At 37.8% G+C, this 27,827-nt stretch overlaps 4 protein-coding genes across 7 annotated transcripts; 2 read left to right on the top strand and 2 right to left on the bottom strand.

Annotated features, from left to right (window-relative positions):
* The first annotated feature begins 1,125 nt into the window (after positions 1–1,125).
* LOC137747829 (uncharacterized) lies at positions 1,126–4,800 on the top strand. Of its 2 annotated transcripts, XM_068487974.1 has the most exons (10): positions 1,126–1,620; positions 1,865–2,009; positions 2,123–2,291; positions 2,384–2,642; positions 3,235–3,323; positions 3,576–3,758; positions 3,858–3,943; positions 4,054–4,138; positions 4,309–4,573; positions 4,652–4,800. In XM_068487974.1, exons 1-9 carry the CDS (start codon positions 1,395–1,397, stop codon positions 4,441–4,443), a joined length of 1,377 nt encoding a protein of 458 aa, XP_068344075.1. In that variant the 5' UTR covers positions 1,126–1,394; the 3' UTR covers positions 4,444–4,573; positions 4,652–4,800. The 2 variants fall into 2 exon arrangements, with proteins under 2 accessions (XP_068344075.1, XP_068344080.1); XM_068487979.1 differs by lacking the exon at positions 4,652–4,800 and having other exon boundaries at positions 3,858–3,956; positions 4,309–4,344.
* Positions 4,801–4,947: 147 nt separating this feature from the next.
* LOC137747845 (probable prolyl 4-hydroxylase 9) lies at positions 4,948–7,969 on the bottom strand. Of its 2 annotated transcripts, none has more exons than XM_068487988.1 (8): positions 7,635–7,969; positions 7,416–7,526; positions 7,136–7,293; positions 6,819–6,921; positions 6,232–6,327; positions 5,733–5,798; positions 5,551–5,656; positions 4,948–5,264 (listed from the first exon to the last, which is right to left on the bottom strand). In XM_068487988.1, exons 1-8 carry the CDS (start codon positions 7,767–7,769, stop codon positions 5,125–5,127), a joined length of 915 nt encoding a protein of 304 aa, XP_068344089.1. In that variant the 5' UTR covers positions 7,770–7,969; the 3' UTR covers positions 4,948–5,124. The 2 variants fall into 2 exon arrangements, with proteins under 2 accessions (XP_068344089.1, XP_068344092.1); XM_068487991.1 differs by having other exon boundaries at positions 5,537–5,656; positions 7,635–7,967.
* An 845-nt stretch (positions 7,970–8,814) lies between these two features.
* On the top strand, positions 8,815–18,319 carry LOC137718484 (protein CONSERVED IN THE GREEN LINEAGE AND DIATOMS 27, chloroplastic). Its single transcript, XM_068458048.1, has 7 exons — positions 8,815–9,681; positions 10,190–10,342; positions 10,670–10,747; positions 11,187–11,282; positions 17,478–17,513; positions 17,610–17,791; positions 17,863–18,319. The coding sequence occupies exons 1-7, from the start codon at positions 9,448–9,450 to the stop codon at positions 18,023–18,025; spliced, it is 942 nt and encodes a 313-aa protein (XP_068314149.1). The 5' UTR covers positions 8,815–9,447; the 3' UTR covers positions 18,026–18,319.
* Positions 18,320–18,638: 319 nt separating this feature from the next.
* LOC137709224 (uncharacterized) lies at positions 18,639–23,202 on the bottom strand. 2 transcript variants are annotated; one of them, XM_068448325.1, is made up of 5 exons: positions 22,739–23,202; positions 21,062–21,952; positions 20,376–20,461; positions 19,933–20,073; positions 18,639–19,543 (listed from the first exon to the last, which is right to left on the bottom strand). In XM_068448325.1, the coding sequence occupies exons 1-5, from the start codon at positions 23,066–23,068 to the stop codon at positions 19,399–19,401; spliced, it is 1,593 nt and encodes a 530-aa protein (XP_068304426.1). In that variant the 5' UTR covers positions 23,069–23,202; the 3' UTR covers positions 18,639–19,398. The 2 variants fall into 2 exon arrangements, with proteins under 2 accessions (XP_068304426.1, XP_068304431.1); XM_068448330.1 differs by lacking the exon at positions 19,933–20,073.
* Between the last annotated feature and the right edge of the window lie 4,625 nt (positions 23,203–27,827).

Raw genomic sequence — 27,827 nt, 5'->3', positions numbered from 1 at the left:
AATTCTATCAAATCCTAATTTGACTACACCTTCTTAGTCCACTTCCACTCCCTCACCCTCTTAATATAAAGGGTAAAGTACAAAAAATTACCTAAACTATTGGTGTCACGACACTTTCATACCTTATCTTTTAAAATTGACAATGTCATACCTCACCCCAACCCAACTCGAAGGAGGAAGAAGAAGAAGAAGAAGAAGAAGAAGAAGAAAAAAGAAGAAGAGGAAGAAGAAGAAGAAGGAAAAAAAAAAAAAAATAATGGGAAACTCAGTTTGTCCTCCCGCTGCCCCCTGCAAAAGAAAAACAAGAAGAAGAAGAGAGAAGGAAAAAAAAAAAAAAAAAAAAAAACCCAGTTTGTCTGTCCCTTCCATGGGAAGTTCATCCCCACTACCCACCCACCCTCTTCCCTCCACTCTTCCCTCCACACCCATTCCCCCCCCCCCAATTTTCTCTGCGCCCAGGTTCTTAACCTTCAGAATCGGCCTGGCGAAGGTTTCCCGATTCCACCTCAACGGGATATGGGTTTTTTTCTGGGTTTTTTTTTTTTTTTTTTCCTTTCTTTTGGGTTGCAGGTAATGGGTGCGAGGTTGGGTGCAGGGGGTGGGTGTGAAGGTGGGGAGGTTGGGTGCAGAGAGTGGGTGTGGGGAGAAGAGGGGGTGGGGAGAGAGGAAAACAAATTGGTTTTTTTTTTTTTTTTTTTTTCTCTTCTTTTTTTTTCTAAGTTGCAGTTGCAGAAATGGGAAAGAAGATGAAGATGGGGAGAAGAGAGAAAAAGGGGGAAGATGACGAACTGATGTTGTGATGTTGATTTTTTTTGTTTTTTTAATAACTTTTATTTATTATTTTAATATTTAAAAAATATTAAATGATTTTTTTAGTTTTTAATAATTTTTTAATAAAAAATGGATCCGGAACAAGACACATCAATATTTAACTGAGAAATAAACGGCCAAGCTAACGGAAGGTATAACATTGACACAAATTCTAAAAATGAGATATGACATTGTTAATTTTAAAAAATAAGATATGAAAGTATCGTGACATCAATTTTTTGTACTTTATCTTAATATAAATGATACCATTTGCTCAAAATAAATAAATAAAGAACGATCGTAATGAAAAGAAGAGCCCGGGTAACCGAACTTCCTCTCGAAACGACGACGCGTCCAGCTTCCTGTACAGTTGTACTACTCAGTCACAGGCTCCGCTCCTTTCACAGTTAACAGGCATAAAGAGAGCCCATCTCCATGTGCGAACGTTGAAGTTTCAAAAACCCCAAATTCCATAATCCATTGACAGATCTCTCAACTCCCGATCCGCACCAATGCCTCCTCCAATCTCCGAGATCCGAAGCTTCTCGCTCTGATCGATTCCAAGAAGCTCCGAATCGGAATCAATGGCGGTGGTGATTGAGAGCTCCGTTTGGGAACCGAATCCCGGCGTATACATATTCATCTTCCTGGTCTCTCTCTTCTCCATCCTCGTCTTCCCTTATGCTTCGAGCAGCGGCAGCAGCAGCAGCTCCGGCAAAGCTCCGTCGCTCTTCGACCATGGAATCTCCCCCACCGCTTCCTCTCTTCGCTTCCAGCGCAACTTCCTTCTCATCTATTCTCTCGCCTCAGGTCCGTACTCCTAACGACGTCGTATGTTATTCCCTTCCACTTCCAGATAGATCTTCTCTGTTTAAATTCAGATTTTGTTTGGTTGCCGAGAAAGTTGAACTCAACTTACATAGAAATTTATATTTTTGTACTTCCATTTTGTCATTGCTCAAACTGAAAATCGCATTTTTAATAATCTAACTTAGTAATTTAGCTATTAAATTTCAATCACTGATCGGATACTTTTGTACTTTGATGACGCCAGTTATGGAAGGAGTGTGGTCTGTATTTGGCGAGTTCGAATTAGCTTACCACGGTTTGAGCAAAGAGCAAATGATGTTTTCTCTGTGTGTTGGATTTGCAGCATCTCTCATTGTTGGTTCTTTCTTAGGCGTGCTTTCGGATTTAATGTGAGTGTCGATTTCTAGCTTAACTTGTCAGTCTTGTTTCTTGTTTTATATTCGGATGCCCAATTTTAAACCCTAATTGATTTCCCTCTGTTGTTGTTTTGTAATTTGTGTAGAGGTCCAAAGAAAGTTTGCATCCTCTTTTGCATTCTACATCTCTTTCTTGGCTTGTGGAAGAGAATTACTGATCACCTGAGCATTTTGGTGGCGAGAATTTGCTTGTCTCTCACAGCTTCTATTTTTTCAATCAGTTTTGAGACGTGGATGGTAGTTCAACACGAAGAGGTTGTTAAGAAATGTCGTCTTTCAGATTTGATTTGTGTGCAGCAATTAGTCGAGGAAATGAAATGGTTAATATATAGGCTTTGTGTTTGCAGCAAGCGCACAGGCAAGATATGTTGAGTGAGACGTTCTGGTTAATGAGTTTCTTTGATGCTGCATCTCTTATTGGAAGCCAGGTGCTTTCGAATTGGCTCATTGGTGATAATTTGGAGAAAAACATGGCTTCTCATTCTACTACAGCCGTCTTCTTGGCAATACTTGGCTTAGTCTGTCTCCTGAGAGGATGGACACAAACCCCACAAAAAGTAGCTCTTAAGGAGTATAGGGCATCTTTCTCTGCATATATTTTTGGTGGTAAGATTCCATTTTGTTTATAAACTTCCATCTACTTAATATACTCAAAACAAAGTATACTGCTTCGATACATTCATTATGAAAATTAATCAATTATTAGATGAGATTGATTGAGACTGAGTGTATAATCATTTAAGATTTGTCAAATGCTTTCAATTTTTGCAAAACTCTATTCATGAGGACCAAACTCTTATGTGCACTGCACTTTATTTCTTTCGTTGTTTATGTTTGCCTCCATTGACACTCGGCTGTATCTACTTGCCCCTCCATTGATACTTCTTGTGTATGTTTCACCATTTAATACCGTCTTGAATAGTTAGTTACTGATGTCATCTTTCCTTTGATGGGACGAGTACTTGTAGCTGTAGAGCATTTTCACACTTTTATCTGGAAGTTTTGTTTTTAAAAGTTCCCCATTTCTCATAACTGATTATTTTCCAGTTAAGAGGTTTGATTATGTTATGTGTTCTCATATAAGTATTTAGCTGCTCTTCTGCATATGCTTTACATGTCATGGTTTGAACTATAGGCGTAAGCTTTAGCTATGAATTTGAGTTTTATTCTTACTGTTGCGACTTTACACAATTGCCAGATAAAAGAATATGGCTTTTGGCATGGGCACAAGCTTGTCTTCACTTCTCTACAGCAGTCTTCTGGATACTATGGGCCCCTACAATAGTGGTATGGTTATCTATAATTAAAATTAAACTATTTAATAGAAGTGAAAGTAACCATGCTTAATATCTGAAGGACTTTGAACTTTGCACTTATGAGATTCTTTTCTTTCCTCCATAAATTGAACAAACAATTCTTTCTTGGTTTCTTCCATCTGGGTTAATTTAAAAGATGTATTTGAAGTTTTGGACCTTGGATATCTCTTGAGACTGAGAGTTTCATTTTCTTCCTATAATTTTAATAACAACATGATTTTAGGCTGATGGACGAGAAGTGCACCTAGGGTTGATATATCCATGTTTTCTGGGCTCAAGAATGCTCGGAAGCACAGTATTTCCATGGCTGAATAGTGGACTGTCATCCCTTAGAACTGAGGATTGCCTAGTATATGCATTCATCATGCTGGGGCTTGTATTGTCCATAACAGCTTATGATTATCAGGTAAAGATGTTTCTGTTTTGGAATATTTGAGAAATATAATATCACTCCTGTTTGATGCTTCTCGTTCAGAAGTTTAAACTTTTAAACGCTGATATGCAGGAAATTGGAGTTTTAGTGACACTGTTTTGCATATTTCATGCTGGTCTTGGTGTGGTTTTGCCTTCACTTGCCAGATTGAGGACCATGTAAATTAAACAAGTGCTCTTTCTTTCTATTAGCTGATATCTCTTCTCTCAATTTTTGTTACGTGGATTTTTATTTGATAGTTTTTGTGCTTTTACTTGTTTGTTCACAGGTATGTCCCTAATGCACTCCGTGGAGGGATGATAAGCCTTTCTCAAGCACCTGCAAATGCAGCAATTCTGCTTTTTCTGGTGCAAGTAAGTGTTTCTTTCTAGAATCACTTCGACGTAGAAAAAGAAAACATATAATTAAGCATCTCCCGCAGCCACAGTAACAGAAAGTTCATTCGACTGGTGATTTCCATCACGGAGATTATTGATTTGGCATTCATCCACTGACTTTTATTGCTACGGTGGTGTTGATGCAGGGGAAATATTACCATAACATTGGTAATTCAACAATCATAGCTTTTGCTGCCCTTGGGCTATTCACAGCAGCTGGTTGCATGCATGTCTTGAAGCGATGGGGGAAGCAACCATATCACAACTGGCATAAATTGTGATGTTTTTACCTAATCATCACCGAGCTTATCGGCCGAGTTGGAGAATCCTGATCATTAATTGCTCAGTCCCTGACTAGCACAATGAGTGTGTTTAAAGAAAAAAATTATGTGGCTCTGAATCTGCACTGAGGTATGCCACTATAGAAGAATATAAATATTGAAAGAAAGTGTGAAAGATTAGATTGATATGGTCTTGTATACTCCTTAGGGATCAACTGACCGACTGCAAGGCGGAAATCAATTATCGGTTCCTTGTCACTCAGTTCGATTCAAGTTGCCAAATCCATCTCACACGCTCAACTTTCAGGGCACGTCTGCTGGTTAGTCAGGAAAAGAGCAAGGGATTTACATGTTTACTAGTAGATTTTACAAGTTTATAATCGGCACTGTTGCAGTTCAGGGATTTATAAATCGACAGTAGCTGAGAGCTGCAAATCTCTGCCATCCTTATTCCGAAGATATATTTTTTTCATTTTTTTGTTATGTAGAACTGAAACAGAATGGAATTGTCAAAATTCTTTACTTTTACTGCACATGAAAATACATCTTATTTTTACCTGCCACACATCATTTATTTAATTCAGTTGCTAGATGAGATACAAGCCGTCAACACGACAGAAAACTTCTCAAGATTCCGATCTATAACACGAAAGAGCCCCCCTGCCGCCGGCTGTTGTGTGCTTAATGCTCAAGTGAAGATAAAATTTGAGCATTATGCAACAATATATTAGCAACTAATCCTCTTGTTCTTGGTCCCTGATCCACTTTGTAGCTACCCATTTTTCCCCTTCGATTACAGGGCAGCTCCCGTGTAATGCTAACTGCAGAGGCATCATGCCAAATACGAATTAGAATGGATGATTAAACAGTAAGTGTATAGGAACGTTTTACTGTTACCGATTTGGTGCACAACGTATTGTATAAAGACACCGACAAAATAAACGAATAATTTCTCTCAGACAGAATGATATACAGCAGTCGGGATAAATTTCTCAAGACAAGCTAAGGAAAACGTTTTTTCTTTCTGTTTTTCATCGATGATTCTGGAAATGATGGTAATAATAGTGACAATGGGAAGCAAAGCAACACTAACCATATCAATTGTACCATTTGGAAGCAATGAATAAAACAGAAGTCCATCCCCTTTGCGTGGCTTCACTTTCAAACCAACACATTCCCGAAAATCATAGGTTCCATCCGTGTTTGAGCCATTCTGCAGATCAAATGCAGGATGATCGATAATGAACAAACCAAAAAGGCAATGAGAAGCACGGAGGTCTTGACCTTACCTCGTAAGGAAACATGGTTTCACCACCTTCTTGAACATCACTTAAATACAACAAGAATGATGCAACCTGCACAAGTTCAAATACGACTCTTTAAGAGCTTTTGGTAAATAAACAGTACAATTCTTTCAAATCTCTAGCTTGGTAACGATATTATTTGAGAAAATTCTAGAACTTGTCGTAGAACATCTTTTTGTGACTTAAGACAAGAAAACCATGACATCCGTTTGGTTTCGGACTAGCTACTCCAATTTATCCAGGTAACATACACTGATGTTTCAAAGTGACCAACTGTAGTAGTTGTGCAAATGTGGCAAATAAAACATTGAGGTTTATCTTTGCCTAGTTTTATCTGTCTGGACGTGGGAGTGCAAGTGTATCGGTGATACATAACCACAAACATTATGAGTGCAAGTGTATCGGTGATACACAACCACAAACATTATGATCATAAAACCAACAAAGGCCAATTGAAAATGCATGTATTACGCTGAAGATGTACCCTTTGGCTCTTTTGAGGACCATATTGATCAGGGTGGAATGCATCATAGTGAGAATTATACTTCTGCCCGATCTCATAGCGCAAGACGTTAAATGCCTGAAACATGATGATATCCTCAGCTCAGACAATTTTACAAACTGGCCTGAAATAAAAGGTTAACTAATTCAACAAAAGGATCAGCGACTTTCAGCAACACTACACCGATTTCATTTATTTATGTTTCTATTGGGTGGTGGGCACATAACAGAAACACATAGACATGTGAGGAACAGAACCAAAAATCCATAAAAATAACTAGTATGTAAATGTAAAGTCTTCTCATCTAATCTAACAGGATTATTTTGCAACAACCCTTCTTAACCCAGTTTGCGCTTGCAGAACAATTACATTACAAGTTCAAGGAATATAATTTGGCAACACAACATACGATATTTAACTTCACGCTGTCAGCTTGGACATGACTGAAAAACTTCCACAAGTATTGCTTACAACGAAACATGACAAGCCATTATGATCTTTGTATAGATATAGATAAAGAAATGACGAGGATGATAATCACAAGCTCAAAAACTATAACTAAACAGTACCTCTCCGTGTGTCCTGGGAAGCATTGTAGCCCTTGCAATCTTTTCCTCAATCACATCCAAAGTCCCGGATTTATCATCAGAAGCGGAAAGAAACACGCCTGAACTGCTTCAAAATACCGTGTAAGCATGATATGTAGCATCTATAACCGCTCATCTTTACAAAAACTACTTACATGTGAACCCGAATCACATTAAATGCTATTTTTTCTAAGCTTATATCAACAATCAACAATAAAAATGGGATGCATAACCAGTACTAATAGTGCAAATCCGGAAAAGGGTTTGCTGATTCACCACAACAAATGTTGAAAATGTACCTTGTTCGTATATCCTTTGTGCTTTCCTCTGTCTCTCCTTCTCGCAAAGCCAAAACCGATGGTTTAAGGCGTGGTTTTGCCAAACCGATTATGCTTTCGCATTGCTCCGCAGTTGCAAAATTAGGAAAATATAATGCTCGCGGATACCAACTCAAAACCTATAAGCAGTTCATATGCCCCCATTTCTTGTCAGCTAATCAAAATTCAATCTTTGATTACAACCCATTGATCAAACTGTTCATAACAATCCAATAAAAAAACATTAAAAAGCAACAGAAACCTGAAAGGGAATGGAAGTTAAAGAATCGTCACCGGTCTTGCCATAAGGCATCGAATTGTACTCTGTCTCCAACAGTCTCGCTCTCAGCCTATTACCACCACCACTCACATGCTGCCAAAAAATTCAAAAATAATCTAGTCAATTTTGAAAAATTGAAAAACCCCATTAAAGTTGTTGATCAAAATAAAAAACCCAATAGAGGAAACGGGGAAATTTTACCTGGGAGAGGAGGGAGGAGCCATAGAAGCCAGCAAGGAAGAAGAAGGAGCAGAAGATCAAAGTGGTGGGCAATCCGAGTATGCCCTTGAACTTGAACTTGGAGCTCCAATTCCCTTTCCCACTTTTGGGTCTCATCGGTAATTTCACTTCCCTTCCAATGCTGCTGCTGGCGAATTGGCAATGGCGGTGGTGATCGGTGGCTTTTATCTGGTCTCTTCCGTGTTAACAGTCACTCAAATACTGACTAATTGCAGGGTCTCAGTCGTGCTTTTAGAGTAAGCAACCCGCCTTCTTTTGATTCTAATTGCACGCACGGCACCGCGGAGGTTGGTGTTGAGAAAGACTGGGATTTTGTGATTTGAATTATTTACAAAATTACTGGGGGTGGTAAATTTTTAAGAATATAACAGGAATACGGTCCAGTAAAAATATAATTAGTTGGAAGCATGAAAAAAAAAAAAAATTTGATTAATTGTATTATTACACTTATATTCAGCCGTGTTATCGGCGCACGAAAAGTCTTTCTGGGATTTTGGAGATTTGGAAATTGGAATCCAATGGTAACTAGGAATACAGAATTGTGTCTCTTTCTGACAAAATCGGTAGGCAATGTGGCGTGGAGCATCTTCTTCTTTTTGGTTATGCAGTTTCACTGTTCAGTTTTTCCACTTTCCTGTGGAGTCAAGTCTCAACGGCTCAATGTAATCACAATCATAATGTTACTACTAAAATACGGTCTGGTGATATTTCTCTTTGACAAAGCTAATCTTCTCAAATTAGGGCAATATGTAAAAGTGTTTGTTAAACTATTAGCCTTCCCTTCCCTCCCCTCCCCTCGCATCCGCACCGTCGTCCCCCTACCCCTCCCCCTCCCCCTCCCCCTCCCCCTCCTGATGGGTGGTTTTCAGCGCTCCATCCTCTTATCCCTTACCGGTGTCTCTCCCACCATTTTGTGAGCCTCCCTCCAAGATATGGGCCATGCCTCCTCCCAAGGTCGTATTCCTTGATATAGGGTTAGATCCCTGGTTGCTGGTTGGATGGATGACTTCATTATTTCGATACACATTTTGTGTATTTAATTGTCTTCAAATTATCAAGAAAAATATCATTCATCTAAAGCAAAGATAAACATTCCGCTCACAAACTTGCCAGACATAGCAAAGCTCAAGTTTGGCTCGTTTATTATATGAACTTGAACTGTGTTCTCAGGACAAGGGCCAATACCCTTTAACCCTTTAATCACATGAGCTACAAGGTCTTACACCGCCCCATGAAAGCACGAGGAATGTGCACAAAACAGCGCACCCTTATGCCGTCCCATGAAAGCATTAGGAATACACACGACACTGCGTGGAAGGCTAAAGGTGTTCACGTTTCATTTGTACAATCAACGTCGCCAACACACTGTTTACAGACAAGAACAAAATTACTTTTTGAAGTCCCTAACATTTGGATAATCCTATTTACAAGCCTACATAATCGACGGTCCAAAAGTACACACACAAAGGAGAGGCTTGCACACATGTCCAATTGTGTGGGTCCCCCCTTCCAATGTAAGTATATAAGTAGTACCACACATTTTGCCTACCTGGATTTGGGTCATTGTCCAAACAAGCCCTCCTCTTCCAAGTAAATTACAAATATGATTTTCCGAATCAGTTGTTTTCCTCCACGTAAATAATGCATGGTCCCTGAAAAAACACAACCATCCTTGTAAAACACTCATCTCCTCCCCCGGTTTCTTGCCAGTTGAACCAAGAAATTTAGGATACCCCTCGGCTGCGCTCGGTTCGGTTCGATTTTCAGGAAATAGATGCTCCGAGCGCAAGTGTATTGCTCTCTGCTCTTTAGTCCTCCACAAGTCAAGTTAGTGACGGTTGGTAGCAGCTCCAGCTCATGGCTCATCCAATACCGTAGTGCTAGAAGGCTGCCCAGGGGGGTTTCTATCAAGGCCTTGAAAGATGGGGCAGGTGGGGAAACGAGCGGCTTCCGCGGGCAGAGTTGGGATCCGGGATCAGAAATTGAGGTTCCTTTTGAGCAAAGGCCGGTATGTTTTCATTCTCTGTCTAATTTTGCAGTAGTCTCAGTCCTTCATTGTTCAACAGAAAATTTGATGAGCATATTCGCTGAACAAGAATTCAGTCGGTAATAACTTCAATTCACTACTTGAGGAAAACAATTCAGATTTTAGTTTTTCTTGCATAAATCAGAAAATATAAAAGGATGACATAACCAAGAAGAATAAGTATGACCAATGACTAATGAAAATATGCCGTCCAAACAAATTTGTGGGTCTTATAGCTGAGTAGCATCTACCCGCACTTCAAGTCATGGGATTGAATCAAAGAAAGTGGGTAAGTGAATCCCAAAAGGGTTGGGAGAAGTTTTGCGGGAAATTCAGAGAAATCCCTTCTTATGCACCCCACTCAATGAGCAACAAAGAAAATAAATAAGGAATAAAAAGGAAGAAAATCAAATAGATTCCTACACATCATGTCTTGCATGCAATATGCCATAAAAAAATCCGTACTTACAGTTATTTGATTCCATGATAGGTGAATGAGTACTCATCTCTGAAGGACGGAGCCTTGTACTCGTGGGGCGAACTGGGACCTGGGCCCTTTTTACTTCGACTCGGAGGTTTGTGGTTGGTAACTTTCACAACTCTAGGATTGCCTATTGCAGCTGCAAGCTTTAATCCATCAAGGGTAAGATACAGATATTGTGCATTTGAAAGTCAACATCAGAAAATATATGTGGATATGATGAACAGATAGGCCAATATCATATGTATAGTAGTGTAAAAGCAAAAAAGATTAATGTCTCCGCACCAACAAGGTTTCTGGAAACTAGAAGAGAATGTTCTCTGTGCTTCCATGCCTAAGAATATACTCAAATAGTTGTAAAAATCACACACAGAATCCTTGACATGCTACTAAACAAGTTAAATAGGAAGATGTAAACCCAGCAAGAGGTAATTCATTTGTCTTTACGTAACCTGTTCCAACCTACTTTTATCTGTTCCAACCTTGCAGGACCCTCTAAGATTTGCGCTAGCCGCTGGAACTGGAACTCTTTTTGTTGTATCGTTGATTGTCTTAAGAATTTATCTGGTACGGTTTTCAGCTTACTTCATCTTACAATCGCGGCTGCAGTGCATGAGTAAAAGTTTTGCATGGAGTACTAACTAAACCTCACAGCCAAAACTTAATACTAGATAAGACAGACACATGGTTGTTGTATTTCTGGCAACCATGGATTAAATTCTACCGGTAGAACATTACAACCATCTCAGTCCCGAATACCAGAGAACATAGTTTGCTACAGGCTCCCTGGTATGTATGGATTGCACGAAAACAAATGCAAGGCTTGAAACTTCATATGGATAAATTAAACAGTACTATGGTAAGCAATAAGAACGAAGAACAAGTTTATCTTTTAACAGAATGAACTTTACATCTAAGCAATTTTCATACTTAATATTTGTTTGGCAGAACCTCTCTCATTGTACAATCTTTAAAGCAAGTAAATCATATAATTACCGTACTGCAGGGATGGAGTTATGTTGGTGATAGGCTACTATCAGCAGTTATACCTTACGAAGAGAGTGGCTGGTATGACGGACAAATGTGGGTAAAGCCACCTGAGGTTAGTGCCAAAATAGAGTTAATTTCTTGATGTTTTCATCTCCCAATCGGAGGATTTATATAGGAATACAAGCAATGATGATCAGGTATGAAACCAGTACAAGAAGTCATAAAAAAACTGCTATGAAACTACTGCCTATATCTAAATTTACTGCTTACAACTACTCTATTAATTACAATGGATTTCATGTCTGATTTCCTAATTCTTTAGTCAACAATGGCTGCTTCAGTTAACACTCCCCCTCAAGTTGGTGCATAAATATCTCGAATGCCCAACTTGCTGAGTGAAAGATGGAAAATCCTACTTGACACTGCCCTTGTTAAAATATCTGCTAGCTGGTCATCACTCTTCACATAAGGCAAGTTAATGGTACCATCAACCAACCTTTCCTTAATAAAGTGCCTATCCACTTCAACATGTTTAGTACGATCATGTTGAACTGGATTATGAGCAATGCTAATGGCGGCTTTGTTATCACAATAAAGATTTGATGGCTTTGTAGAATTGAAACCCAATTCTCTCAACAAAATCTTGAGCCATAACAATTCTTGCACGCCGTGTGCCATACCTCTAAATTCAGCTTCAGCACTGGATCTAGCCACTACATGTTGCTTCTTACTGCGCCAAGTAACTAGATTTCCTCCAACAAATGTAAAGTATCCAGAAGTCGATTTGCGATCAGTTACTGACCCAGCCCAATCTGCATCAGTGTATCCTTCAACTTCTTGATGTCCATGATTGGAAAACATCAAGCCTTTTCCAGGAGCAGACTTCAAATACCTGAGAATGCGTTGTACAGCATCCATGTGGGCTTCACTTGGCCTATGCATAAATTGACTCACCACACTTACAGCATAGGCTATGTCAGGTCGTGTATGAGACAAATAAATCAACCTCCCAACTAATCTTTGGTATCTTTCCTTGTTAGCCGAAACTTGATCAGGATAGTCTCCTAATCTATGGTTTTGCTCAATTGGTGTGTCTGCAGGTTTACAAGCTAACATCCCAGTCTCAGTTAATAAGTCTATAACATATTTCTTTTGAGAAAGAAAAATGCCATGCTTTGATCTTGCAACTTCAATACCCAAGAAATATTTCAAAGTACCCAAGTCCTTCATTTCAAATTCCTTGGCTAGATACATTTGAAGTTTTTGAATTTCCTCGACGTCATCACCTGTAACCACCATATCATCCACATAAACAATTAAGGCTGTAAGTTTACCTTTATCATGCTTAAGAAATAAGGTATGGTCAGCCTGAGTTTGCTTGAACCCATAATTTCTCATCGATTGAGCGAACCTGCCAAACCATGCCCTTGGTGATTGCTTCAATCCATACAAGGACTTTCTCAACCTGCATACTTTGCCAATATCCCAAGTGGTAGTGAATCCAGGAGGAAGATCCATGTATACCTCTTCATCCAAGTCTCCATGTAAAAATGCGTTTTTCACATCAAACTGTCGTAGAGGCCACCCCAGATTTGCTGCCAATGACATAAGAACCCTAATAGTGTTGATCTTTGCTACCGGCGCAAATGTCTCTTGATAATCAATGCCATAGGTTTGAGTATAACCTTTGGCTACCAATCTGGCCTTGTACCTCTCCACTAAACCATCAGCTTTATGCTTTACTGTGAACACCTATCTACACCCAACAGGTTTCTTGCCTTCAGGAAGTTTAACCAGTTCCCAAGTGGAGTTTTTTCGAAGAGCTTCCATCTCTTCAATCATAGCTTTTTTCCATTTTGGATTTTTAAGAGCATCCTGTAACTTATTAGGAATTGAGACTGATGACAATTGGTTTGCAAAAGCTATATAAGAGTCTGACAAGCGATGAGATGAAACAAAATTAGATATAGGATATTGAATACCCTTTGTAGAAGAATGACCATAATGAACAGGGGGTATCCCTCGATTTTCTCGAATAGGATAACGAGAACCAGACTCATGATGTGGTTCATTTGGATCAGCACTTAATGAAATCTCATGATTGGACTCATCAAATATAGTAGGCTGAAGAGAAGGAGAATGAGTGGTTACCTCAGGATAATTCGTATGAGTAGCAGCTGATTGGTCAGAGAGTTGGTCAATGAGGGGATCTATATGTGGGTGGTCTATCTCATCAGCCACTTTTTCTTTTTCTTTTCCTTTATCTCCCCTTTTTCTTGTCCTCTCATATACCTTCAATATTTTTCCACTCTTTGCCTCATCATTAGGCAAATTTGGACCATCACCGGCATCAGACAAGTGTTCATCCGAAAAATGCATACCACCAATGTCAAGTGGCAACTGCTCTTCCTCCTTACTCCCCATCTCCCCCTGAAGAGAAGTGACCGAATCTCCCTCTGAAAAATAAGCCTCTTGTTCCTGAAAGGTAACATCCATAGAGACAAAAATTTTCCCATTGGGAGGATAGTAACATCGATACCCTTTCTGAGTAGCAGAATAGCCAATAAACATACATTTGATGGCTCGAGGATCCAACTTATCACGATTTTGCATGTGGACATGAACATAGCAGACACAACCAAACACTTTTGGAGGAATATGAAGGAGTGAAGGAAGAGAATGATACTGGGAAAGGGTTTGGATAGGTGTTTGAAATTGGAGAACACGTGATGGCATGCGATTGATAAGAAAAACAGCTGTGTGAATGGCATCACCCCAAAAACGTTTAGGAACATGCATACCAAAACATAAAGATCAAGCCACATCCAAGAGGTGACGATTTTTACGTTCTGCTATACCGTTCTGTTGAGGAGTATGTGGACAAGATGTTTGATGAATGATACCTTCTTGTTGAAAAAATGTTCCAAGTCCATAATTCAAATACTCTTTCCCATTGTCAGATCGAACAACTTGAATTTTAGCATTAAATTGGGTTTGAATCATTTGATGAAAGATTGGAAAAACAGACATAACCTCACTCTTACTTTTTAGTAAGTATACCCAAGAAACTCGAGTGCAGTCATCAATGAAAGAGACAAAGTATTTAGCACCAGTATAAGTAGGAATATGAAATGGTCCCCAAACATCAGAATGAATAAGAGAGAAAGGAACATCACTTTTATTGGAGCTTAAAGGAAATGAGACACGATGATTTTTAGAAAAGATGCAAGTTTCACAATGGAAATTAGAAACCTTGACTTTAGAAAATAAAGAAGGGAATAGATATTGCAGGTACTGAAAGGAAGGATGTCCCAATCTTTTGTGCCATAACCAAATTTTTTCAGAAGCTTCAAATTGTTTAGCTTCCACTTGACAACTGTAACTTGTCTTCTCACAATCTGGTGGTAAGTCCAAGTAGTATAGACCTCCCCTCTCTCTACCATGACCAATCAACGCTTTCGTTCGAATATCCTGAAACCAACAATGAGTAGGAGAAAAGATGGCTAGACAGTTTAGTTGATTTGTAAGTTTACCAATGGAAAGCAAATTGTGAGAAAGATTAGGAACATGTAAAACAGATGAGAGAGATAGGCATGGTGTTAATGAGATGGAGCCTGCTCCAAGCACTGGAGTGGAAATACTATTAGCAACTTTAACGGTATTTAAAGGTGGAGTAGTGTGAGAAGCAAACCATGAAGAGTTATTGGTCATATGGTCAGAAGCCCCCGAATCAATGATCCAAGGTTTATTTGGAGCACCAAATGTGGTGTTCAAGGCAAAACCAAAGTTACCTGCGTCGACTAAGGAAGTGGAAGCAGTAGTAAGAGAAACTGAGTGAGCAGATTGATCTACTCGAGGCACGGAAGGCGTTGGTGTAGACAGGTGTGCTTGTGATCCAACAATGCTTTTCTTTTGATTTTCCTTCTTTTGAACCCGCCAATCAGGATATCCATGCAACTTAAAACAAGTGTCTCTAGTATGCTTATCCTTGTCACAATAAGTACACTTCCTTGTATCAGTAACTTTAGATCCACCTGATCGAGAATTCGAGACTCCACGGGGAAATCGAGACGGAGCAGCTACCATGGCTAATCCTTCCACTTGTGGGCCAACCAACATAATGGTTTGCCTACTTGCTTCAGCATTCACAAGAGCATAAGCAGCACGAACAGATGGCAAAGGTGTTTGAGTCAAAACTTGACTGCGAACATGATCTAAATGAGGATCAAGGCCAGCCAGAAAATCATACAATCTTTCTTCTGAAATTTCTGTCTCTCGAGCAGCAACATCATTAGCACATTTCAATTTTCCAGGACGTAAGAAATCTATTTCTTGCCATGTTTGCTGAAGTTTACCATAATATGCAGATAAAGGCTCACCATTCTGGCGAGTCGCCAGTGCTTGACGGTGAAGTTCATATAATTTTGATGCATCTTTTTCAATTGAGTAAGTTTGGGTAACAGCATCCCAAACATCTTTTGCAGTAGAGAGTCGGAGAAAAATGGCCCGCAAATCTCTAGTCATGGAGTTGAGAAGCCAAGATTGAACCATGGCATTCTCTTCCTCCCATATAGCATACGATGCATCGGCTTCTGCTCGTGCCTTCTTTTTTCCACTGACATAAGACCATTTGCCTCTGCCAGTGATGTAGATGTGGACACTTTGGGACCACGAGGAATAGTTGGACCCATCCAACTTGTCTGGGGTGATATGCAGAGACATATCATTTTGTGTAACAGCAGCTGAAACAGTGGTCTTGGAGTCACCCATTACTACTGCAACGAATTCTCTTTATTGAAACAATAGAGTCAGTCTCACTGAGAGAGATGCAGGAACAAAATGCAAGGAGGAAGAGGCAATGGCACGGGTTTGTTGGGTGATTCCAACGGGTATTGTTTATAGGGTATGGGGTAGTATTTAAAATTTTTTTTTGTTTTTTGGAAAGTATTATGGGTTCGTGGAGATATTGTAAATGGACAGAAGATGGGTAGAGATGCAGCGGAATGTATATGGTTAACAAGCTCAATATGGGTAGTGATGTTAGCAGATATGGCCAAAGAGAGATTGGATTCGTATGAAAGTAGAAGGCCTGCTATTTTGCATGTCTTATGGGGTAGATGGCAGTAGTGCCAGTAGGTTAATCAGAATAGAAACTCCTTTTTTGGATCAGAATGGCTCTGATACCATGCCAAAATAGAGTTAATTTCTTGATGTTTTCATCTCCCAATCGGAGGATTTATATAGGAATATAAGCAATGATGATCAGGTATGAAACCAGTACAAGAAGTCATAAAAAAACTGCTATGAAACTACTGCCTATATCTAAATTTACTGCTTACAACTACTCTATTAATTACAATGGATTTCATGTCTGATTTCCTAATTCTTTAGTCAACAATGGCTGCTTCAGTTAACAGTTAATATTGCCTATACATCAAAACCTTGAAAAAAAAAAAAATGATTTATGCTATGAAAAATGAATCCTGTCACTTATCACTAGAGCTTAATAGTTAATACTTGAATAAAGTTTCTGAAAGTCGGACTGTGTCCATCGTGTGACATATGTGTGCATATGCAATTATGGTCATAAATATTATACGTTGCATTAACTAAGTAGGGTCATTGAAGATGCAAATTTGAAGATATCAAAACCTGGTCATCAAGCAATTTAAACATTTCATAAATGGTGTCTAGTACATAATAAGAATGAAAAGAGAACACTCAAGCAAGCAAGCTAAAACAGATTCCAATTCAACAAAAAGGGAAAAAGCAGATCGGAACTATCTATGCCCGTGCCAACCCATAATTTAGGCAGAAAGCATCAATGGGGCATCATCCCAATCAATTTCATCATTTGATTACTGAGAAATAAACATCATGTAACAGAGAGCACCTTGTAAGAATATGCTGAACTCGAAATACAGCGTAAGCAACTCCACAATACCTCTTCTGCCGTAATTCAGGTACTGTGTTGCTATGGTGGCCATTTCACCTCGCTGCCAAATGCCAACCGCTGAATAAATGATAGCAAGCAGACCTAAGTAAAGCATCTGATCTTAATTTGGGATCCCGAAAAACGAATAAGAAAAGAGTCGCCCATAGTTAAGAACTTTCAGAAACCATTTATCAAGATCAGTTTATTCTACGAATTGTCCAGTTGAGTTAACAAGCAAAATGAATATGATAAGGAAGAAGGGCATACGAACATCCTTCACCCTCACTCTGCTACTCATACAGAATAATGCAGGAACCATCCTTGCCTAAGATATGGTTACTGAAAACTAACAGCTCACTATTTTCCTTGCAGGTCTTGGCTCGTGACAGACTCTTGGGATCTTACAAGGTACTAGCAACAAGAACTTGAAATAAGTGCAAACCATCAAAATATAACCTAGAAAAGGATGATAATGAAATTTGTATTTGAAAATTTATGGTGCAGGTCAAACCAGTCATCAAATTGCTGAAACAGACTCTAGTTGGAACAGGGGCATTACTTGTTACAGGAGTGCTGCTGTTTATCTTTGCTACACCAGTGGAAGACTTCGTTCGCACCACATTTGGCACGAAACAAAACTCGTCAGATATTTCCGCCTCAAAAATCAGCTCAAAGTTCAATATAAGGTTTCACTCTGATCTATTATATACAGATTGCTTTTGATACTTTGTTCTCTAAATGTTGCTTGATCATGCAGTAAAGAGGAGTTGCTTAAATTGCCTACGGATGTGAAGGCCAATGATGATCTAGCAGCAGCTGCTGCTGAGGCTGCTGACGGAAGACCAGTCTACTGCAGAGATAGGTTTTATCGTGCATTAGCAGGTGGACAATACTGCAAATGGGAGGACCTGCTTAAGTGATGGGTCGAAGGCAAAAGATAAAATCATAATTCATATGCAATTCAATATTCTACAAAATTGTTTTACAAACAAAGTAGTGGTCTGCATGGAAATGCCATGTCCATCCAAGGAAAATCCAATCGCACCGGCAAATAGATTGGGGGTGGGGGGAAGGTTAGCATGAGACGGTGGAATGCCTCTTAGTCACTACTACATTTTATAAAACAGATTTTGTGAATGTCATTGAACAAATGCTGATAAACTATGCTTTGTAATTTGTAACATATAACAACAGAATCTAAAGGTACTACTTTATTTTAGGAGAAAAATGATCAGAAAACAGACATAAGGAAAGCACGAGAGAATGATTCAATGTGGAACATATTTACAATAGGTGATGTGACAAAAATTGAGCAATTAAGTTTCCTTTAATACTTTGTACTGACATTATGCCATTAATGGAGAGGAAAAATGATCAACTTTCGAAATAAGCGGCAATTGTCATAGTAAATATCCATGATAAACCAAAGAACAGGGAACCAAAAAAAGAAAAAATGTATTATATACATATACATATACATACATATATATATATATATATATATATCATTTGCTATGTGAGGCACATAAAAAAAAGAAAAATGTATTATATATATCATTTGCTATGTGAGGCACATTAAATACCATAACTCTTCAGTCACTGGACTCATGAAGTTGAGATGTATCTAATGCATGCTCTTCTCGCCTAAAACAAGAATTCTTGAGAACAGCTTCAGGAATCAGAACAACAGCTGTGGAAACAACTAGACAGACACGCTTCCACAAATATCTAAATTATAATCTTACAAAACTTGATAGCAGTATGTGAACTCGTCTCCGTCAACACCAAAAAAAGGACACAGAAATGATATCTGGAAAATAAGTGCCAGTCGTACTTGGCGTCCAAACAACCTTGACCAGTGGCATTTTTGAGAAATAAGAAGCAGAGCCTCCGATGTCAGAACTCAAGCATTCCACCCCCAAAGATAGATCTACCAAGTTAGTGTAACTGTGTAAGTCCATAAACAGTATCCCCTGCAAACAACTTTCTAGCACTGGTTATGAGCTGTAGCCTTCAACAATATGCCAAGAGCCATTTGTGATCATGGATACAAATAGCTGTGCCATATCATGGTATAAGTTAGGCTCAAACGGTATCCCTCCCATACAAGCTCTGCAAAGTCAAGACAAATGGCCTTCAATATATGTTCATGGTAAAAACTGATAGCAGGATATAGAACCATCGATTTTGTCCTTATTGCTGCAGTCTAAGCTTTCTGACGCCAGATTAGAGCAAAGCACTGTTGAATACTTGGAGGAACACACAATGCGTAATTCCCCGACTAGTATACCTCCTAAATAAGTCTTTTGCACCAATTGAGAATTTTAAAAAGTCGTCTGTCAACAACATCCCTGAATGTATTTTTCCTTCTTTGTGTATCTTCAAGATCTAAAGTTCTATATGCAAGAGCAAGAAGATACATCGCAGGATGGAGTCTCCTACACACACCACAAGAGGATGGTAAGTGCATTTCTAAATGTATGAGAAGACCAAGTAAAGTCATGATGAACTAATGGAGGGATAATATCCTAAAGATCCCCTTGAACAAATTCAATTATAAAAATGAAAGACAACAGCATTGTTCAGAATGGTGGCTTTTTTACTAGACACGCCAACATAAAAAAATAAAAAAATAACCATTCACGAATTCGAAAATAAATGTTTAAATTTCACTTTGCACTAAATTTAAAGTATAAGTTGACCTGCTTCAATACAAGTTGAGCATCAATCCCTATTCTGTTTAGTAAATTAGTTATACACTAGATTTAAAGAAAAACTGTGAATTATGAAATAGAGCTCAAGATCCAAAGCACAAGACATTACTTACTTTTCAAATTGTTTTCCAGCATCAAAGCCATCCCAATATCGTTGAGATGGCAACATGCGGCCTTTCTTATCTCTACCAAATGTTTCAATATACCAACCGCCTATGTCATGCATGCCACAGCGAGGCTCAAACAGCCAAAATCTGTTCATACAAGTTAAGAAAACAATTTATTGATATGCTGGGCTCATCTCACATGACATACATAGGACTAAAATGATAATTTTACCAACAAATTGTTGGGTTGATATGTAAAACAGACTCACTGGAGAACACAGAAGTAGATTTATAACTTTGTTCATGTCCTCAACTATGACAATGAACAAACAATAAAATTGCGCATGACAAAACCATATCAAATTCTTGCAAGAAAGAAAAAATATGGAGGCACATTTACTTAAAAATAAAGTATCAGAATGTTCTTTCATACAGATGTCACAGCTTACTTGCTTGGTGGCAACCGAGCTCTACTGCATCTGCACTCACAAACAGAAACATTTTCTCCCAATTCATACCAATACAAGTGTTTCACCTGTAAAAATTACAAAAATAAATACATGAATAATACTAATCCAACAATATAGTCTATATATAATATATATTATAAGCACCTCTTATCCAGATATAATTACAATCATAAATAGATATATAACAAAAACTAATACCAGGCAGGCATATATGGTGAGCAATAACGGTTCTTAACAAGATGCTTCATGCAACGATATACGTATGTACAAAAAGAGGCCCTGTTGAATCAAAATCTGTTCATGTTGGAATATACTATGCATTCAGGCAAAATGAAATGTCTTGAAGGAAAAGATTCCCAGTATGCCTTACCCAGTACAAAAAGGTTAATCATCAGTACAACAAAACCCTTTTTAGTTTAAAGAACCATTGGCAACCATATGTTAATGACTTGGTGCATGTACATCTTAGATTATGCACCACTAGAATATATTAGAAACTTCTTAAATCATGCAGGATCTGAAATCTGCAGAATCACCCTCTAATCAAGTATGGAAAATTAGAAAGTGTAATATTGAAAAATATATACATTAACTTTAAGCAAGAAATTTTATCAATAAGGATGAAAGACAGAGCAAAATAACTCGAAGGAACCAGGTTTACGAACCAGCAATGTTCTATGCTTCATAATCACATGGGTTTTCGAACCACTGCTACTGTAGACAAAGCAAGACCCTTCTTCTGAGCTAGTCCCTAATCCTGTTATTGTACCCAACAGAATCCTTGATCCAATGGCACCACCTAAAAATGAATCTTGAGAAAACCCTTTGTTGGTATGCACAGGATTTTCATTACAGCTGAGAAAAACATGAATGCGATCAGACTTTTGATTCTGTTTCCCATCACAATTGTTTTTTGGAGGGACTCTGGTGGCTGTAGCAACCACCCTTCCACATAGATGCAATTCTAAATCTTTATATGCATCTGATGGGTCATTTTTGATATCCCAAGTTTCTGTATTTGCGTTTCCAACATCATCAACGCCACCAGAGTTCTTGCTGATGCTAGAGTCCTCAACAGAATGACAAATTCCCAAACCCGCAGATGTGGAATAATTCAATTTCATATTGTTGTAAAATGACAATTCTGGAATTTTATTGCCCAGACGGACCATCCCAAAAAGATCACGCCCCGAAACCAAATGCAGCACCTCTGGAGTTTCATACACAGACCTCTCTTCAGCTTCGAAGCAGTCCGGAAGAAGCTCCATAGACTCTATCAGAGGGCCATAGTAAGCCGCATGTATGGCTGAATAGAAATCTCTCTCAAGAACATCAAAATAACCTGTACCAACCACCACCCTCCTCTCTGACAAAACATCATTTATAGCTAGTCTATACCACTTCAACCATTCAACAACTTCCATCTTCTTATATGTACTTAGATGACCCTTATACATGCTGAATGTCATGACATGTTCAGAATGTTTCTGCACAAGCTTTCTCTGAGATAACAGGTCCATGTCGTAATGGGCCCTCTTTTCGCAATCCGAAAGAATCTGCAATCCATTACCAGTTAATCAGTTATACGGTCAGATTAGAATACCTGTATTTTCCTGGTAATTTATAAATTCCTTTCTGGACTATTGCTCATAGAAGGGTAAATACCCTGCAATCTAATTCAAAGAAGAACACGTAATGCTTGTACGGAGCAAGCTAAGAGTATTCACTATATTTTCCTTCAGTATTCCCTTGCTTTAAGACTACAGCACAAGCTGTTTATGAAAGCAAGTTTAATTTGGATACTTTAATCTTTATGAACATTTGCTCTTGGGGGAGAGAAGAATATAGCAAGTTTTTACGATCTTAAGAAGAATAACGGGAACTTTTCGGCCAGATGTGAGGAGGTGGATTTTTGTGGGATAGAGTTCGATTTTGAGTTTCTTTGTGGGCATCAATGTGTACTAAGTTTTCCACATATTCGAATTTCCTTTATTACAAGCCGATTCTGTAGTCCTGTAAGATGATTGTGTTCCTTTAGGCAACTTCCAAATAGCCAGCATTTCAATTCAACTGCGGATATCGCCATGTTTATGATTCAACTACTATCTAGATTCCTCTATTATGTCATGTTAGTTTGGGATTTTGTTTGATTTAATTGCAATAATCCACCCATTTTTCAGTAATCCAATTTCAAAATTTAAGACTGACTTATTTCTTTTGAATGCAAAACTAAACCAAACCTTACTTCCTATATGTGATAATTAATCCAAAATTTAACTGCAATAACAATGCGATTATATGTATAATTAAGCTCAGAGAATTGGAGCAGCGAAGATACAAACCTCATAGGCGGCGAGGATTTGCACGAATCGGCGAGAAGCATCGGAATTGGTCTTCGACTCGGCGAGGTCCGGGTGAGTTTGCTTCGCCAATTTGTGGAAAGACACTTTGATTTCGGCAAATGAGCTGGTTTCGGAAACACCTAGGACCTCATACGCGTTTTCTGAGCCGAACTCGGTCCGAGCTGACTCGGTTCTGCTACAGAACCACTGAGCTCCACCACTCCGATTGAAGAGAAATAAGACATTGTTCCTTGGGTTCTGTTGAAGTGATAGCAGAAGAATTGGACGACCGCGAAGCAGAACGTCGTCTTTGCCGCCATGAGAAGCCATTTTCTAGTATATTTTTTTAATTTAATTTTGGATTAATAGTGGGGGAACTTTGGAAATGGTGGAGCTGGAAGAGAGGGGGTTGGTTTTCGCCCTTTCGGTAGGCGGGGAACAGTGAAGGTGCGGTTTCGGAGTCCGGAAGTAGTCTACTGAAGTTGGTACGTGTCGTTTGTTGCTCATTCTTAGGGGAGTTTTATGGTCTTGACACGTGGCCAGAAAGTTGAATGGATTAGGTACGGATACGGTATCATTCAGTTCGATTTGGTTTTCTTTTGGGTTTTTTTTTTTTTAAAAAAAAAAAAAAAACTAATAAAAAGAGTTTGAAAATTTTTAATTTTAACGATAAAGACAAAATAAAGGGTAAAGTGAATAGTATCAGGATTGACTTTTTAGTTTTAACATTGAATAGCTGCTCCACCACAACACATTTGAAGCTTTCTTTATGTGCGCACAACTCCACCATACAACTGGCGCCATATCCATTCAAATTTCAAGTTTTTGTATTCGTCAAGTTTAATCAAGTACCCTCCACTCCAAATTTCGAATCGTTGACAATTTTGTTATCTTAGATTTATTGTGGTTTTTAGGGTTTCATTCAATTTTAGTTATGAATAAAATAAGGATTAGGTCTGAGAGCTATTCCAATATAGAATTAGGTCTGAGAAGGGCAAAGTGTCATCCTCGTATCCATTTATAACATTGCGCATGAAAAAAGTTCTTGAATGTAGTATAGTTTAGTCAAATTATATATTCTTTTAGTGCATATGCAAATATGCTCATGATTTGTTTATTCCAAATTCCATTAGTTAATTATATAATTCCTAATTTTTCATTAGTTAATTCCAAATTTTATTAGGCATTGGACATAATTTTCCATTAGTTAATTCCATTAGCCAAGCCTCAATCACTGAAGACAAAAATTGCTAAATAGTTTGTTTTATTGCTTGTAGTTTGATTGAGTCAATTATTGTTAATTTGATCAAATTTATATTATGTTGTTGACTCTTTTTGGTATTATTTAAAACAGTTATGGAGAGGTTAAGAGAAAATCAACCGAAGATAGCCTCTCACCCTTTACAACGGATATTCCTGAAAGCTCAAATGAAAATGACGTAGAAATCATACTGGCAAATCTTCCAGGAAATCCTGGGCTTCGACTTCGGATATGAGAATATGATCCAAATCAAGTTCGAAGAGCTTTTTCACAAAGGGAGTTGGTTCAACCTTGAACCCATCAATTTCCATATACGTCATTTGCAGGAGTACAACGCCGTTTCAATCCAAAATGGTTTGATGACTTTCCTACTTGGTTTAAGTATAGCATATCAAAAGTACTATTTTATGTCAAAGTTGTTATCTCTTCAAGCTAGAGATTCCAAACCAAGTAGGTAATGACAATTTTACTAGCAAAGGTTTTCATAATTTGAAGAAAAAATGTCGACTTCGAGTTCATGTTAGAGGCCCTAATAGTGCTCACAACCAAGCTTTACTTCATTGTGAAGCTTTAATGAATCAGAATCAACATAGTCAAACAATTGTCCACAAGCAGTCGGATCAAGCACGTATTGATTATCGCACTCGTTTGAATGCATCACTTGATTGCAATTGCTTTTTATTATGACAAGGTCTTGCTTTTCGCGGTCATGATAAAAGTGAAGATTCAAGCAATAAGGATTTTCTTGAGCTTTTGAAGTTTCTTGCAGATCATAATGTGGGTATTAAAGATGTGGTGTTTAAAAATGCTCCTTAAAATCTCAAGTTAACATCACCTGATATTCAAAAAGATATATCAATCAAGGAGCAAGTGACAGTTGTACTTTGCTATGTGAATACCAATGGACAAGTAGTTGAAAGATTTATGGGCATAAAGCTTGTTCCTAATACCACTGTTTTTTCACTTAAAGAGGCAATTGATCAATTATTCTCTATAAACGAATTAAACATATCTAGATTGCGTGGACAAGGTTATCATGGGGCTAGCAATATGCAAGGTGAGTTTAATGGTCTTCAGACACTTATTTTGAAAGAAAATGAAAGTGCATTTTATATTCATTACTTTGCACATCAACTTCAACTTGTTCTTGTAGCCATGGCAAAAAATCATATTCAAATTGGCTCTTTTTCTACTTGGTTAATAACGTTGTTACTATTGTCGGAGCATCATGTAAACGTCAAGACATGGTTAGAGAAAGACAACAAGCCAAAGTAATGCAAGCTATTCAAAATTATGAGCTTCCAAGTAGGCAAGGCTTGAACCAAGAAATTAGTCTTAAACATGCAAGTGATACACATTGGGGTTCACACTATGGTACCTTGGTAAGCTTGATTAAAATGTTCTCTTCTGTAATTGAAATGCTTAAGATGATTGTAGATGATGGTGTAAGTCTTGCTCAAAGAGGTGAAGGGGATATTTTGTTGAATCTTTTGCAATCTTTTGATTTTGTCTCTAGTCTATTTCTGATGAAAGAAATATTGAGAATCACAAATGTGTTGTCACATGCATTGCAAAAGAAAGATCTTGATCTAGTAAAAAGATGGCTATAGTCAAATCATGTAAGCAACAACTACAAGCAATTAGGGATAATGGATGGGATGCTCGGCTTGATAAAGTTTCTTCGTTTTGTGGCAAGCATGATATTGATATTCCTGATATGAATGATATCTTTGTAGCTAGAGGGAGGTCACGGCGTAGAGTTGAAAATTTGACAAACCTTCATCACTACCATGTTGATCTCTTTATTGATGTTATTGATAAGCAACTTCAAGAGTTGAACAATTGTTTTAATGAGGCAAGTACATAGTTGTTTCTTTGTGTTGCATGCTTAAGGCCAGATAACTCATTCTTAACTTTTGACATTGAAAAGTTAGTTCGTCATGCTCAATTTTATCCAAAAGATTTTTTTTGATATGGAGCTCACACTTCTTGAAGATGAACTGAAGGATTATATTTTTGATATGCAAATAATGAATTTTTTGCGTTGAAAGGAATTAGTAGCCTTGCACAAAAGTTGGTGGAGACAAAGAGGGATAGACATTATCCCTTGGCGTATTTGCTAGTCAAATTAGCATTGATTTTACTTGTTGCGACTACTTCAGTTGAAAGAACTTTTTCGGTGATGAAAATTGTGAAGAATCCACATCGTAATAGGATGATTGATCAACGGTTGTATGATAGTTTGGTTGCGTACATTGATAAAGAGGTATTTGATTCTATTGATAATGATGTTGTAATACAACGTTTCCAAAATATGAGAACACGTTGTGGACAATTATAAATGAAAGTATGATTGCTTTTTGAAAGCTATTTTTTTACTCCATTGTCTTAAATTCGTAGCTCCACCACTAGATGTAACATATACAAGATATAACAACGATGACAATGGACAATTAGGTCATTTCATAGTCTATGTTTAGACTTGCAACTTTGTTACAGCATTGGATGTTTTGAACTAGTCCAAAAATGTTTCTTCTCTTTTGGTGGTTTGAGTTGTGGAGAATATTTGAAACACTTCTGATCAACACATTCTCTACTTAGAATCCATCATTATAGCCATGTCTTTGTTGTTGGGAAAGTTTCTAGTGGCTTAGTTGTTGTTGCCATTACTGCATGTGGGTTCTTTGAGCTTTCCTATTGGATTCTTGTGGGGTTTTTTCCTATTTGTTTATTTAAAGCCCAACAAAGTTGAGGTAAATCCATTTTCTATTTGTTTTTTGTTTGATCATTAGTTAAGTTCCCTCCTAAGTTCACTTTAGATACTTGGACTTAGGTTTAAATACTAAAATAAAACTGCATCATTTTAAGTGTATAGGAATTTGGTTCAGCTTGATTTTCCTTTTTTCGGCATGTTTATTTTCGATTTTCAGTTTTTTGGTTTCGATCCCTTTTTTTTTAGGGTTTTTGAACCCACTCCTAGCATGGATTACAAATGGAAAAATTGGCACTCAAAATTCTTGATGTCAATGCACCAAAGTTCGTTTCTTATAATCAAAATTTGTAAATCACATTACAAACATAATTTAAAAGTATAAGGAATTCTAAAATAATAAAAATTGAAACAACGAAATTTTGTTAGAATTTGTGAATTTCTTTTTTGGTTAACTTAAAAAAACAATATAATTTAAGTACGAAATTTGATGAGTCTATAGAATCATTAATATATGAAAGATAGTAGTTAGGAAATGTGATAGTAATGGTGGCGGAGATGGTGGAGGAGATGGTGGTGATGATGGTGGGTGGTGGTGGTGACAGTGGTGGGCAATGGTGGCAATAGTTGTGATGGTCATGATGATGGTGGGTGGTGGTGGCGGTTGTGACATGTCTTGTGGTGGTCACTAAATGTTGAATTTTTTTACCATATTATTGTTTTTTCCCTCTTACCCATAAAAATTTGGAAATAAAACTATTCACTTAGGAATTGCAGGTTCCAAATTTCAAATTTTTTCCTCGCGAAAATTCTAAATCTTTATGTTTTATGAATCCAAATAAAGGAATTGGTGCATGTCAATTTATAAATGACTTTTTTTTTTTAATTTTAAGTTCATTTTTCTCATACAAAATAATGCAGTTGATTTACTAAACGAATCGTTGATCTATTTGCTATAGTTGATTCACTAAACGAGTTTAGTTTAAAATTTTCTTTTACAAAATAATATAATATAATTGATTGTGATTATAAGTATGTACCTTTATAAAATCGGCTACAAAGATTGAGTAGTAGTTTCCATAACTAAGTATTATTCGACATGAATTTGACAAGTGAGA

This window comes from Pyrus communis, chromosome 1, assembly GCF_963583255.1.
Source record: "Pyrus communis chromosome 1, drPyrComm1.1, whole genome shotgun sequence".
NCBI classification, from domain to species: domain Eukaryota; kingdom Viridiplantae; phylum Streptophyta; class Magnoliopsida; order Rosales; family Rosaceae; genus Pyrus; species Pyrus communis.
This window is presented reverse-complemented; position numbering and strand designations above follow the sequence as displayed.

Excerpts from the sequence above, each read along its gene's own strand:
- LOC137747829 (XM_068487974.1), top strand. The coding sequence starts at position 1,395 with ATGGCGGTGGTGATTGAGAGCTCCGTTTGGGAACCGAATCCCGGCGTA. Across the intron at positions 2,292-2,383 it reads TGGTAGTTCAACACGAAGAG|CAAGCGCACAGGCAAGATAT; the intron begins GTTGTTAAGAAA and ends TTGTGTTTGCAG. Across the intron at positions 3,324-3,575 it reads TATGGGCCCCTACAATAGTG|GCTGATGGACGAGAAGTGCA; the intron begins GTATGGTTATCT and ends ACATGATTTTAG.
- LOC137718484 (XM_068458048.1), top strand. The coding sequence starts at position 9,448 with ATGCTCCGAGCGCAAGTGTATTGCTCTCTGCTCTTTAGTCCTCCACAA. Across the intron at positions 10,343-10,669 it reads CAAGCTTTAATCCATCAAGG|GACCCTCTAAGATTTGCGCT; the intron begins GTAAGATACAGA and ends CCAACCTTGCAG. Across the intron at positions 17,514-17,609 it reads GACTCTTGGGATCTTACAAG|GTCAAACCAGTCATCAAATT; the intron begins GTACTAGCAACA and ends TTTATGGTGCAG.
- LOC137709224 (XM_068448325.1), bottom strand. The coding sequence starts at position 23,068 with ATGGCTTCTCATGGCGGCAAAGACGACGTTCTGCTTCGCGGTCGTCCA. Across the intron at positions 21,953-22,738 it reads AAATCCTCGCCGCCTATGAG|ATTCTTTCGGATTGCGAAAA; the intron begins GTTTGTATCTTC and ends AATGGATTGCAG. Across the intron at positions 19,544-19,932 it reads GCTGGAAAACAATTTGAAAA|GAGACTCCATCCTGCGATGT; the intron begins GTAAGTAATGTC and ends TGGTGTGTGTAG.
- LOC137747845 (XM_068487988.1), bottom strand. The coding sequence starts at position 7,769 with ATGAGACCCAAAAGTGGGAAAGGGAATTGGAGCTCCAAGTTCAAGTTC. Across the intron at positions 7,294-7,415 it reads TAACTTCCATTCCCTTTCAG|GTTTTGAGTTGGTATCCGCG; the intron begins GTTTCTGTTGCT and ends AACTGCTTATAG. Across the intron at positions 5,657-5,732 it reads AAACCATGTTTCCTTACGAG|AATGGCTCAAACACGGATGG; the intron begins GTAAGGTCAAGA and ends TTTGATCTGCAG.